This window comes from Sus scrofa, chromosome 15 (assembly GCF_000003025.6).
Source record: "Sus scrofa isolate TJ Tabasco breed Duroc chromosome 15, Sscrofa11.1, whole genome shotgun sequence".
Classification (NCBI taxonomy): domain Eukaryota; kingdom Metazoa; phylum Chordata; class Mammalia; order Artiodactyla; family Suidae; genus Sus; species Sus scrofa.
In genome coordinates, this window is record NC_010457.5 from 114,243,076 (window position 1) to 114,257,891 (window position 14,816).

Below are 14,816 nucleotides of genomic sequence, written 5' to 3' on the forward strand. Positions count from 1 at the left end.
GCAATTTCTTGACTGTTATTGTTTCCATCATTATTTTTTTCCTTCTCTGTCCCCAGTGATCCTGCTATAACTTGGCCAGGGACACTCTTTCACTTGAATCTGATCTAACAAGTCTATTGAGCATGAGCTTTGCTTACTGAGCTTTGCAATTTTGCTGCTATACATTTCTGACAGTTTTGTTGTGTGTGTGCCACCTCAGACAATCCTGTGATCAAGAGAAAATGCTTTGGATTTGTGGTTGTTCCCAGCACCAACGTTAATATTTCTGTCTTAAATCCCTTAACTTCTCTAGACTTCATCCCTAAATATCCTCTACAAAAGGGAAAAATAAAGTGTTTCAATGAGAGGTTGTGATTATTAAATGCAAAATTGCCTAAAAGAGCTCAGACAGGGACTCTTTCTGATGTCTCCAAATTGTTCTTAAAGTTTCAAAAGCATTTAACCATATGGCCAGATGAGAAAATGAGATTGCATTTCAGTTAGTGTTCTTTTTTCATTTTGAATACTTGTGTGTAGTTAGGAGTTGCCAAAATAAAGTGACTTATATGATCTGGATTTGAGTGCTAACAGCCAGGATTAATTTTCTTTTTCCCCTTCAAAAAAATCCTCTAATTAGGATTTTTTCTTTTATAATAGTTGAACTATTTTTATACATAAATAGGTTCCTTGATTTTGGTAAATGCCATATTTGTATTTACTTTCAGCAGTGCATAAAATAACTATTCTACCTAACCACTTGATCGGCTTAGTTTAATAGACACAAAAAGAAAATGATACCAATTGTTTGAGTGGTAGGAATACTAACAAGATTTTATTATGCATTTTCTGATTTGATAATCACAAGTATTTTATGACTTTATTATTGCTCTCATTTTCCATATAAGAAAAGGGGGTTTAGGACAATTAGGTTATTTATCCAAGGATGGACATTTCAACTAGGAAGTGATTAAGTTAGGATCTGAATTCATTTTCCCTCAAAGGCTCTCTTATCTGCCAAGCAAAGCTGGAGGAAATTTGCACATACTACAAGATTGGCAGTGGGGAAATCTATCATTGGATAGGCAAGAATTATTCAGACATTTATGAGACACTTTCTTTTATTATCTTTTAAACTAACACTTGTGTATGATTTCCTAGAGCCCCACCACTATTGCAAAATACCTTAAGAAATTACATTTCTTTAATGCATTTGATTTAATGATTTGGAAATGTTAAGCTTTCCAAAACAGATGGGTGATCAGTGCTGTTTATTTAGAAAACCAGTGTTTTTCCTTTGCTTAGCTTTCTTTGTTTCACAAAAATGAGACAGAGGATAGTGTATATACATTCATATATCTATCTATTTCATATTTCTGACAAGTTTAAAACTGAAATATTAAAGAAAAACAATACATCTAGAAAAAAAACAGGATAAAAATCAGATATCCTGAGTTCTAGTGTTGATTTGGCACTTCTACAGTGTTATGACTTTGTCAACACTTAATTCTATGAGTGCTCACTGTTTATAAGTTGCGTCTGTTTGATAAAATGATTTTTAAAATTCATTCCCGCTTTAAAATTACACATATATATTCAATAAACTTTTCATGTAACTTTCATTTAATGGATTAAGTCTACTAGTTTCATTTTAATGGCATCAATTGCCATACATACTTAGACAAGCTTATTTGATCTGAGGTATTTTGTGTACAGGTATTTTATGTATTCTTTTATAATAATAATATGAACAAGCATAGATACAATTCAACTGAATGAGACAAGTAGCAAATAATTTGCTATTCATTATCAAATGTATGCATTGACTGTACTTTACAAAATTACAAGCTGAAATTTTCCTGCTACAATTATTAAATGTTTTTTGAAATGCCTTTATTAAAATATAATTCACACACCGTACAATTCTCCTATTGAAAGTGCACAAACCAATGCTTATTTTAATATATTCCAAGAATTGAGCAACCATCATCACAGTCTAAAACTACTGAATTCTTATTTAAAATTGCTTTTTTTTACCTAAACTTCTAATTTTAATTTTAACCTTTTTTTTCCCCCTAAATTCATGGAGAGCATTGGTTTCAGTCATCTATCAAAGACGATACATATCAGTATCATTACAACCCATAGATTTTCATCCTTGTAATGTAAAACACAAAAATACAATGCTACCTGGGATCACAAAAACAGTTTTTAAAATGGGACAATTCATGAGACAGAAGAATAAATGAAATAAAGAGCTTCAAAATTACACCTTTGCAAGACTGTTGATAATCCTTTTAGTGAGCAATATAGGAAAATCTGAGTCTGGGACAGTACTAAAAAAATGCATTATCACACTAATGAAGGGCAACTGTGATGCATGAAATAGTATGTTAGGAGAAAGTGATTTTATGAGTATATAAAATGCCATGCAACAAGGTATATACTAGGCTTTATTGTTGGCAATTTGATTATTGTAGTATTGTAGATGGAATTTAAAATACTTGATTTAAAATATAGCTGAGGTTATCTTTAGAAAGTGACAGAACACTTTCAAAAATCTTTCCAACTAGAGACTACAAAGACTATTGAAACCAATACCCTCCATAAATTTAAGGGAAAAAAAAGGTTAAAATTAAAATTAGAAGTTTAGGTTAAAAAATTAGGCAATAATTCCAGATGAAAATTAATAGGAAAGCATAAGAAATAAAAATATTGTGGCTATATTTGGGAGGGAATGTTACATCAAACAACGTTCTTCATAAAGAAAATAGAAATGTTTTTCAGTTTTGCATAAGTATACATTGCTATAATTTAGTAAGTGTTATCTATTTTGATTCACATTTTTAAGTATATACACAATAGTTAATATGCATTTTGACTTAGTCTCATTAATTCAAATAAAGTTATTTCTCTTGAAGACAACTTTTTCATGTCTTCTCTTTTATTCAACAAAAGCTCTTCTTAAAAATCTTGACCAGAACACACATTCTGAAATTTTACCATTTTATTATCATTTTAATATTGAGCAAATCAGTAGCTCAAAACTCATAAGGTAAAGACAGCATTATAAGATGCCTTACCCATCATAGAGGTTACAAGACTCTATGCAGGTCCTTCCCCTGCTGAAGCGACGACAGGACAGGCACTGGTCTGGCCCAGGTCCCCAACACCCATCATTTGAACAGAGATGGTTGCATACCATTCCTTCAGCAGCTGAAAAACACACCCAAAATCAAGGGGAAATAAAACAGAAAGCCTGTGTCAAAATTTACCATTTTAATATGAATCTTCAAGTAAAGCTGGAGGAGTTGGTTTGAAAGAGGAGTAGGTTTTAAAGAGATCTGTAGCAGATAACTTTGCTTGTCTACCCAGTTGCCATGGTCCACTCTACCCTCAGTTTCTTCCACATTGCAGAGCCCCGTATCTGTGTGTGTATAACAACACTGCTCATAAGAGAGAACAAATATCAATTATCTATATCAAAATTCCAGGGAGAAGGAGTGACAGAAAGTAAGGAACAAAATACACCTTTCTAAAGCCTAACCTTTGCTCCACTAATATACCAACGATTTTGTCTTCAATTCTATATGAGAATTTCATGCAGAAATTGAACAAGTGATATCTGCTGTAAGACAAAAAATATTAGAAGGGGAAAAAGAAAGAACTATATGGAGGGTAAGAAGAGGGAAAAGAAATAGAAACAAAATACAAATTTTTCTTTTTTACAGGCCTCTGGTATGCTCTGACTAAGCTTACCTTGACATTGAGTAAAATTGGCACATGTAAGAAAAAAGTTTCAAAATAATTTTAAACAAAGCGTGTTGGTTATTTATGAAGAGCTATGGAGATTAAAGTAGTTTTTAATCTTATCTCTATATTTAACAGTCTTTACTCTTGTCTCTTTGTTGATAGGAAAAGTGCCCAAAAGTTTAGGGACCATGTTTTAAAATTTTAACTTGGTAAACCATCTCTGTTCTTCTATATACCAAATAATATTTATTCAGTATATTATTATTTATACTGAAAAACATAATTTTAATGAAGATATAGATATTGAATAAGATAGAATAGAATAGCACTGAATATGTGGTTGTAATTTAAAGCAGTATCATAGCTGTGAAAGTTTCAAGTAACAAATTCTTGAGAAAATGAATTACCAGCATCACTGATTCTGATTAGTTTTAAAACAGTGAAACAAAATCTCCCAATCCATGTATTATTTCTCCTATATCCTGGAATCTTAAGCAGGCCCCTATATTAAACCGTGCAAAATTCTTTCTCAAGGCAGACGTCTAGACCTATCAAGATATTTTTTAATTCATAATTGTTTAACTGAATAATCATTGTCATTATAGTTTAAGAGAGAAACTCCATGTGTGTGCGCGTGTGTGTGCTTAGCAGTTTTATTGTCATATGCATGACATATATTGCTCATACATAAAGTTTACAATCTAATGTTTTGATAGATGCATGAAATCACAAGCTATGTATACACAATCCAGGTAATGAATGAATCCATTACCTCCAAAAGTACATTTTAATACTTGTTAAAAATCAGTTGTTCACATAGCTGTAGGTCTACTTATAGTTCTCTATACTTCTGTTGATCTGTTTGTCTCTCAAGGTGTATTTTCTCATTTTTTAATCTTGTGTTTTTATAGTTAAAGTCCATATCTGGTAGGCAGCCTTTAGCTGGGTAATGATTTTTTAAATGTCTAATCTGATAATTAGGGTATTTTAATCACTTATATTTAATATGACAGTTGTAGTTAAGATCATTGATTTTTCTATTTGTTTGTACAATCTGTTCTCTTCCCACTATTCCTCTTTTTCTGACATATTTTGGAAAAGCAAATTTGTGTTTTGGTTTTTTTTTTTTTTAGGGCACATCTGCTACATATGGAAATTCCAAAGCTACCAGCATGCCACAAGCAGGGCAAATACCAGAAATGAGCCTCATCTGCGACCTACGCCACAGCTCATGGCAACACCAGATCCTTAACCCACTGAGCAAGGCGAGGGATCGAACCCCTATCTATAATAGTAGGATTCTTAACCCTCTGAGCCACAACGGGAACTTCAGGAAAACCAAATTTTTAACTTGTAATTTTAGTGATATCTTTTGGGTTTGCAGTATGCATATTTCTAATCAAACTTTTTATTTTTAGATATACAGAGAGATCCATGTTCTCTTACCCAGTTTTCCCTAATGGTAAAATCCTGTGAAACTATCATTCAATAACACAATCCAGATATTGACATTGATGCTATCAAGATACAAAATATTTCTGTCACACAAGTATCCCTGACGCTGTAATCTTAAATTCACACCCACCTCTCTCCTGCCTTTGACTCCACCTTACCCACTCTGCTCTTTCTGCAACACCTAATTTGTTCTCCATTTTTATAATTTGGTGTCACTTTTAATGTTATATAAATGAAATTATAGAGTATAGGATTTTTGAGATTTTCATTTTGTATTAAGAATGCATTTCTGGAGATTCATCTAGGTAGCATATATTATTAGTTTAATTTTATTGCTAGTAGTATTTTCTGGTATGGATTACTACACTTTAACTATTAACCATGGAAGGAAGTTTGAGTTATTCCCAGTTTGGGTCTATTATAAATAAAACTGCTACAAAAATTAGTATACATGTTTTTGTGTGATTTAAATTTTCATTTGTCTGAATTAAATGTCCAGGAATAAAATTGCTGTGTCACATTAGAGAATTTTAGTTAGTTGTTTTTATTTTGCTTTGTTTCATTTTAAGAAAGTAGCAAACTGTTTTCTAGAGTAGTTGTACCACTTTACATTCCCATCAAGAGTGTGTGAATTATCCCATTTCTATACATCTTCCCCAGAATTTGATTTTTTCACTATTTAATTTTACCCATTCTAATACGTGTGTAGTGATATCTCATTGCAGATTATAAATTCCATAAAACAGCCAATAATGTGTTTATTTGCCAATGTGTATCCTCTTCAATGGAATGTATCTTTATGGCTTTTGCGCATTTTAGTTAGATAATTCTATTGTGGAGTTTTGAGAGTTCTTTATACATTCTTTCTTTCTATCTATCTATCTATCTATCTATCTATCTATCTATCTATCTGTCTATCTATCTATCTATAGTCTATCTCTCTATCTTATTTGAAATTGGTTTCTCCCAATCTGTAGTTTGTATTTTTTTTTTTTTTTTTTTTGCCCCATCCATAGCATATGGAAGTTCCTTGGTCAGGGATCAAATCTGAGCTGGCTCAGTGGTTAAGGAATCCAACCAGGAACCATGATGAGGTTGCTGGTTTGATCCCTGGCCTTGCTCAGTGGGTTAAGGATCCGGCATTGCCATGAGCTGTGGTGTAGGTTGCAGATGTGGCTCGGATCCTGTGTTGCTGTGGCTGTGGCTGTGGTGTAGGCCAGTGGCTACAGCTCCGATTCGACCCCTAGCCTGGGAACCTCCATATGCCATGGGAGTGGCCCAAGAAATGGCAAAAAAGATAAATAAATAAATAACAAGTCTGAGCTGGAGCTGTGACCTATGCCACAGCTATAGCAATACCAGATCCTTTAAACCACTGCAGAAAGCTGGGGATCAAATTGGCATCTCCAAGAGCTGGCATTGCCAAAAGCTGTGGTGTAGGTTACAGATGCAGCTGGGAACTCACATTACTGTGGCTGTGGCGTAGGATGGAAGCTGCAGCTCTGATTCGCCCCCCTAGGCTGGAACTTCCACATACCACAGGTACAGCCCTAAAAGGAGAAAAAAAGAAAATCTTTTTAAAAATCATGTCACATTGGATTGTTTATCCTTTGATATTTAGCTGCATGAGTTGTCTGTACATTTTGGAGATTAGTCCCTTGTTGGTCACTTTAGAAAATGGCCAGAAGATCTAAATAGACATTCCCCCAAAGAAAATAGACTGCCAAAAAACACATGAAAAGATGCTCAACACTGTTAACTATTAGAGAAATGTAAACCAAAACTATGATGAAGTATCACCTTGCTCTAGTAAGAATGGCCATCAAAAAACCCTACAAACAAATGCTAGAGAAAATACAGAGAAAAGGGAAACTTCCTACACTCTTGGTGGCAATGTAAATTGGTACAACCACTATGGAAAACATTACGGAGTTTCCTCAAAAAACTGAAAATTGAACTATCATATGATCCAGCAATCTCACTCCTGGGCATCTATCCAGAGAAAACTGTAATTCAAAAAGATGTATGCAACCCACTGTTCATTGCAGCACTATTTACAACAGCCAAGACATGGAAGCAACCTAAATGTCTGCCAACAGAGGAATGAATAAAGAAGATGTGGTACATGTATACAATGGAATATTGCTCAGCTTTAAAAATAATGAAATAATGGTATTTGCAGCAACATGGATGGACCTAGAGATATCATACTATATAAGTCAGACAGAAAAAGACAAACATCCTATGGCATCACATAAATGTGTAATCCTAAACAAAAAGGATACAAATTAACTTATTTATAGAACAGAAACAGACTCATAGACTTTGAAAACAAACTTATGGTTACTAAAGTGGACTGGTGTGGGGAGGGATGGATTGGGGGATTGATACTGGTATACACACACTGTCGTATATGGAATGTTTGGCCAGTGGGAACCTGTGTGTGTATAGTACAAGGAACTCTACCCAATCCTCTGTTATAATCTATATGGGAAAAGAATCTGAAAAAGAATGGATGTGTGCATATATATAAGAATCATTTTGTTATACAGCAGCAATTATTACAACACTGTAAATCAACTATACTTCAATAAAACTTTAAAAAAAATCAAATAGCAAAAATAAAATACCTAGGAATAAGCCTAACCAAAGAGAGAAAATACATTGAGAACTATAAAACATTGACAAAGAAAACTGAAGATGATTCAAAGAAATGGAAAGATAATCCATGCTTTTGGAAACATTAATTTTGTTAAAATTGCCATACTTCCAAAATCAATTTACAGATTTAATGTGATCCCTATCGAATTACCCATGATATTTTTCACAGAACTAGAAGAATAATCCTGAAATTTATATGGAATCACAACAGACCTAGAATTTCCAAACCAATCCTGAGGTAAAAGAACAAAACTGGAAACATAACCCTTCCAGACTTGGATAAGTACTACAGAGCTACAGTAATCAAAAGAGCATGATATTGGCCCCCAAACAGACATAGGTATATCAATAGAAAAGAAAAGAGAACCCAGAAACAAACCAACAGATCTATGGTTAATTAATCTTCAACAAAGAGGCAAGAATATACTATGGAGAAATGTCAATCTCTTCAACAACTAGTGCTGGGGTAAACTGGACAGCTACATGTAAAAGAATCAAATTGGAACATTTTCTAACAACATATACAAAAATAAACTCAGTATGGATAAAGGCCTACATGTAAGATAGGATACTATAAAACGCCAAGAGGAAAATATAGACAGAACATTCTTTGACATAAAGCACAGCAATATTTTTCTGGATCCGTCTCCTAGAATGATAGAAAATAAAAGCAGAAATAAACAAATGGGACCTAGTTAAACTTAAAAGCTTTTGCACAACAAAGGAAACCATTAAATAAAAGACAACATAGAGAATGGGCAAAAATATTTGCAAATGATGTGACTGAGAAGTAATTTAATTTTCAAAAATATACAAACAGTTCATATAGCTCAATAACAAAAAAAAAAAAAAATCAAAAAAATGGGCAAAAGGCCTAAACAGACATTTCTCTAAAGAAGACACACAGATGGCCAACTGGCATATGAAAGATGCTCAACACTAATTATTAGAAAAATGCAAATCAAAACTACAATGAGATATCACTTCATAGCAATAAAAATGGCAATTATTTAAAAAAATCTACAAATAATAAATGCTGGAGAGGGTGTGTGGAACCCTCCCACACTGTTGGGAATATAAAGTGGTACAGCCACTATGGATAAGAGTATGGTAGTTCCTCAAAAAGACTAAAATAGAGTTACCTTATGACCCAGTAATCCTATTCCAGAACATATAGCCAGAGAAACCCCAAACTCAAAAAGATATATGCACCCTAATGTTCACTGCAGCACTGTTTACAACAGCCAAGACACGGAAACACCCCAAATGTCCATAGACAGAGAAATGCATAAAGAAGATGTGGTACATATAAGCAATGAAATATTATTCAGCCACAAAAAATAATGAAATAATGCCATCTGTAGCAACATGGATAGACCTAGAAATTATCATACTAAGTGAAGTCAGACAAAGATAAATATTAAATGATTCACTTATATGTGGAATCTAAAAAAATTGCACAAATTAACTTATTTATAAAACAGAAATAGCCTCACAGATATAGAAAACAAACTTATGGCTGCCAAAGGGGAAGGTGGAGGGAGGCATAAATAGGATTTTGGGATTAACAGATACACAATATTATACACAAAATAGATAAACACGGGCCCACTGTACAGCACAGGGAACCATGCTCAATATCTTGTAATAACTATAATGGAAAAGAATCTGAAAAAGAATACATATATGCATATAATGCATATATATATATATATACACACACACACACACACACACATATAAAACTGAAAAATTGAAACTGAAAATGAATATAAATGTATACATATGTTCATAATATAATATACATATACAATATATATACATGAACACATAAAAAAATCACTTTGCTGTGCAACTGAAACCAACATGATATTGTAAATCAACCATACTTCAATAAAAAATACAATTTATTGTTTTCCTTTTATAATTTATTCTTTTAGTGCCAACCCTAAATTCTCTTTGTCTAGCTCCAGATCCCAAATAATTTCTTCTAAAAAGAAGTTTTCAAATGATATTTACATATCTATTAATGTGATCATGTGATTTTTCTCTTTTAGCCTGTTAATATGATATATTACCTTGCTTGTATCCCTGAAATAACCCTTGACTGTTTATGCTGTATAATTAATCTTCTATATTGCTGAACTCTATTTTCTACTAATTTTTAAAAAAATTGTTGCTTCTATATCCCTGAGAGCTATGCTGGCCTGTAATTTTCATTCTTTTTTGGTACACTCTTTTCATATATGGACCTTAATCTTCAAACCCATCATACAAAGTAGTAATAAGCTTTCATTTTATGGATGGGCAGAGGCTCAGAGAGGTTAAGCCACTCAAAGCACAAGTGTCAGAGTAGCGACTTAAACTCAGCTCTGCCTGCTCTCTATACCACCCAGTAGGATAAAGGCTTCAGATCTATTCTCCACCTTCTCTGACATCACCTGGAAGAGACATGGAGCACCTCATATAGTCTAATCACAGTGGAAGTCTACAGTCCCCAATCCTTTGCTCGAAGGAGTGAAGTAGGGACCACAGTTTTGTTTTGTTTTGTTTTTCCCATGGCATTTGGCTGGAATAGAGTTACAGTCTAAATTTTTGTCCTGCTATTCTGCCTCTTTGCTAGTCCTTCAGAAAATGAGAAGAGGCTTTTGTTGGGATTTTTAAGTATTCACCTATTGGTATTTATGAGTTGTCAGTTTCTCACTTCCAAATCTGATATACATAAGGCAAAAAGAAAAGCTGGGGAATTTACGGCTGTGTCCTTCCTTGGATGCCAAGGCGCTAAACCAGTCTTCCTTCTTCTCTCCTTCTTTAAAAATCCTGTTTGTTTGATTGATTGATTGATGGATGTCATTTTAGGGCTGCACCTGCGGCATAAGGAGGTTCCTAAGCTAGGGGTTGAATTGGAGCTGTAGCTGCTGGCCTACACCACAGCCACAGCAACTCTATCTGAGACATGTCTGCGACCTACACCGCAGCTCACAGCAATAACAGATCCTTAATGCACTGAGCCAGGGATCGAACCTGTGTCCTCATGGATGCTAGTTAGATTTGTTTCCACTCAGCCACAATGGGAACTCCTAAAAACCTTGTATTTCTTTATAAATAATGTCCAGAGATTTTAGTTGTACTTAGCAGAAGGACTAGGTTAAAGTATACCTACTTCGTCTTGCAAGGAAACTAAAGTCCCCACACATATCTTCAATTTACCACAGTCTATTTTCAAGTTACACATTACCACTTCATGTAGATTCTAAGAACCTTAAAATAGCAAACTTCCATTTCTCCATTCTTAACCTTTAAGCTATGGTCATGCACTTTACATTCCTATATGTTATTCACCCCACATTTATTATTTTTAAACATTATTTTTGCCTTTTGAGGAAAATTAGATAATAACAATAATATATTCTATATATTTACCCATGTAGTGCTCTTTATTACATGGATATTTCTATCTGATATTGTTTTCTCCTGACTAAAGGGCTTCTTTAATATTTCTTGTGGTGCAGTTTTTTCTCTTGCTGTTTCTCCTTTCTGGTATGTGTCTGTGAACTCTAGCTGCCTGAGTCTTCCTGGACTCTTAGCTCTGCATCCTCAACTCAGAGAGTCTTTGGGACTCTTATTGGGCCCCACTGAATTGTTCCATTGCCTAGGAATTCTCCCAAGGTAGGTAACCAGGGCAATCACCAGGCTCACCTAATTTATTTCCTCACTCTTAAGACTCGCTTTCTTTCATTGCTTGATCTCCACTCTCTTGCAAACTGTCATTTCATATGTTTTGTTCTTCTTTTGGTTGTTTTATGAGGGAAGTCTAATTCCTCTTAGCCCACCTATATTCACTTTTAAAATGCAAAATGGGATTAACTATGTTTTTTCTTGTTATATACAAAAGTCTTTCATATAGGGTTTTTCTCAAATGCACCTCCATAATTTCTAAGCACACACAAAACTTTATTGAAAATTTGAGTCCCTTTTATTCTATTTTAGCTTATTTACTTCATAGTCATCATCCAAAATAGCAGATAAAAATATTTTTAAAGATAAAAGGAATGATGAGAGACTGTATAGAGTATTTTCCTATATAAAGAATTGTTGCTCTTCTCATATTATTAATTGTTTTGGGCAACTCATAAAGTTCGTGGACTTTGTGTTTCTCTCCATATCTTAAATATTCATTAATTGAAATACAACATATTGTACTAATTTGTCTCTTTTGTGGAGACTCTTCAAAAGTCAAATGATTTAATGTTCTTCTTGAGAAAGGTTGACAGTTTGTTATACTGATTTTGAACTAATAGCAAGAATTCTTTACTTCTGATTTACTCATAATGCAGAGAAAGCAAGTTATCTTACTGTATAAAATAAATGTCAGTAGAAATGAAATCTAATGTTAGCAGAGGTCTCCTATCACTGATTTGTAGACTTCTAAGTGACTTCCCATTAATTTATAAAGATGTAGAGAGTAAGAAAAAGAGTTCAAACTGGTTGAATATAAATTGTGTAAAATAAATTTTAAGCAATAAAGAATTAGAAGATTAATGATAAAATATTATTATAATACCCATTTTATAAGCATTCAGCCATTTTAAGGTTATCTACAGGGTGTCTAATATTCTGAAAAAAAATATATATATTTATATATGATTTTTATTTCTACTTGCTTATAGGATAAACATGATTGCCAGAGGAAATCTCTTGGAGAGGGAAAAAAACGTTATATTATAAAATCAACTTGTAAGGACAAGCAGAGTATATTCAAAATCATACTGCACAGTATCTTGAATCCTGCATTTGTATTCATCACTTTCCTATCCTTGTGGTAAATATTATCGATGCCTCAAATTCTAAGTCTCTCAAGTATATTTAGTTTCTTCCTTTAGAAATGTTGACAAAGACATCAGTTATACCCTTGTACCTATTTCGTGATAGGCCATTAACTTTTTGATCTATTTATTTCACCAACTCACATTAGCTTTTTCAGATTTGAACCCCTTTCATCTTGTCCCTTCTCCCTTGATTTTTCCATCATTTGCTTTGACCTTAGTTGAAGAGGGCAGTATTAGCTTCACTCAAACCCCTACCTTCTTTTCTGCTGCCTACTGCCTCCCCAAGTCTGTACTCAGACGCTCAACTCCAGAGCAGTTTTGGATCAGGGAAACAGTATCTATTGGAGGAAAGCAATAATAAACAGAAAACCATAATAATTACTGTCTTCTCATCCTTTCCAAATGACTAGATGATGGTATTCAAGGTTGACTGATCATTTTGTGCAGAGTGAAACCATGGAAAGTGTCTCCATGGAGCAAAGAACAAAAGGCCAAGGAGGCTACTTCTTTGAAAGTCTTAAGAGAAAAGAAGTTTTCAATCAGCACCAAGAATTCAACAGTCCCCTGACCTCCCACAGTGATGATCCCATGGGAGGGAGTAGAAGGCCTATTCAGTGGCTTACAGTTTAAAACACCATTATAAACCTTTCTGTAGAAACTTCAGCAATGAAGTTATTTGGCAACCTTTAACTTCCCCTGTGTTTTCTCTGGAAGCTGTAAAATAGATTTTTCTTTATCTCATATGAATTGCACATGTCTATTAAAAATTTGGAGAGATAATAATGTGCTTAGCATTTCGACCTTTACAGAGAATATTGAACTTGTTTTCATTAAAACAGAGGCAAGCTTAAATAATGGATCTTGCCACTGTGCTGCATGTGTGAAAGTAAATGGATTAGTTCAAAATACAGAAATGAAGTACCTGCCTACAAGCACAAAGGAAGAAAAAATATCTTCTTTCATTGTGCAAGACCACCTATGTATGCTCTTTGCATTGGTTACCATATGTAGAGGCATGGGTTTGACTTGGGATATATTTGGACAGATACCATTAATCTTTTTTTTTATAAAGGCTGAAAAATATAATTTCTCTGAAATAGTTTAGTTTTTGTGATCAGACCAGGATAGGTTCAAATCCTTACTCTATGACTGTCCTTGCAGCTGTGGGCAATTATTTCCATGTTACTAATCTGTAGAGTAAATAATAATATCTACCTTTCAGGGTTTTATGAAGATTCGACATCATATTAGTGTATTAGTAGTATATAATACAGGGTTACTGATTTAACTAAGCTCTCAATAAATGTACTTAAGAGAAATGTGGCAACATGCAAGCATACCCATGTGTTTATTAAAAATATTTGTTTAGAACCTATTTAGTTTATACTGGACATGGCTAAGAAATGGGGACATGATGGAAATATGAAATAAAATATATTTTTTTATATAGGGCTTATAGTCTAGTTAGGAAGACAGCATTACGTACATCTCATTTATATAGCATTACAAATACATATATTTATGAAAGAATAGAGCAGCTGTTCTTACCTATGAGTAGGTGGTATTAGGTCAGCCCATAGAAAAAGGGTCAACAGTTTGAGATGAGAAGGATAAATAAGGATTGTTAAGGCAAGGAGGGCTGGGGGAAATTGAAATTACAAATCTAGCCCAGAGAGTCTGAGCAGAAGATACTATTAGTGCTTTCAGAGAACAGACCAGACATAGGAATTGAGTGGTAGGTGGTAACTGATGACCTAGTGAGGGGGACAATGGCCAGATTATGTGGGACCTAGTGGCCGTTTAAAGGATTTTCTTTGTCCAAAGAGCTGTGGGATATTGATGAAAGGTTTAAAGCAGGAGAGATAGAATCTTATTTTTAAAATATCACTCCAGTTGCTTTGATGGGGTTGACTCAAAACCATGTCTGAACAGTTGGTAGCAGAGAGAAAATACTGAACTGTCCAGAGATAGGCATATGGCCCAAGAAGGGTCAATCAGTGTTGTTTCCACAATACAGATGCTGGGAGATAGGAAGCAAAGTTCTTTTACCTGTACTCATAAATGTGAGAATGCGCCCATGCAGGGCTAACCATTATTAATAAAGAAAAAGCTTGCTGAAGAAAGCAGAATCCAGCAATACAG

The 14,816-nt window shown here is 33.9% G+C and overlaps 1 protein-coding gene across 1 annotated transcript in view; it reads right to left on the reverse strand.

The window, feature by feature from the left end:
* ERBB4 (erb-b2 receptor tyrosine kinase 4) overlaps positions 1-14,816 on the reverse strand; it is a 1,130,412-nt gene that overhangs the window by 276,503 nt on the left and 839,093 nt on the right. Inside the window, 1 exon segment of the mRNA XM_021075968.1 lies at positions 3,060-3,192. Coding sequence (XP_020931627.1) covers positions 3,060-3,192 — 133 coding nt within the window.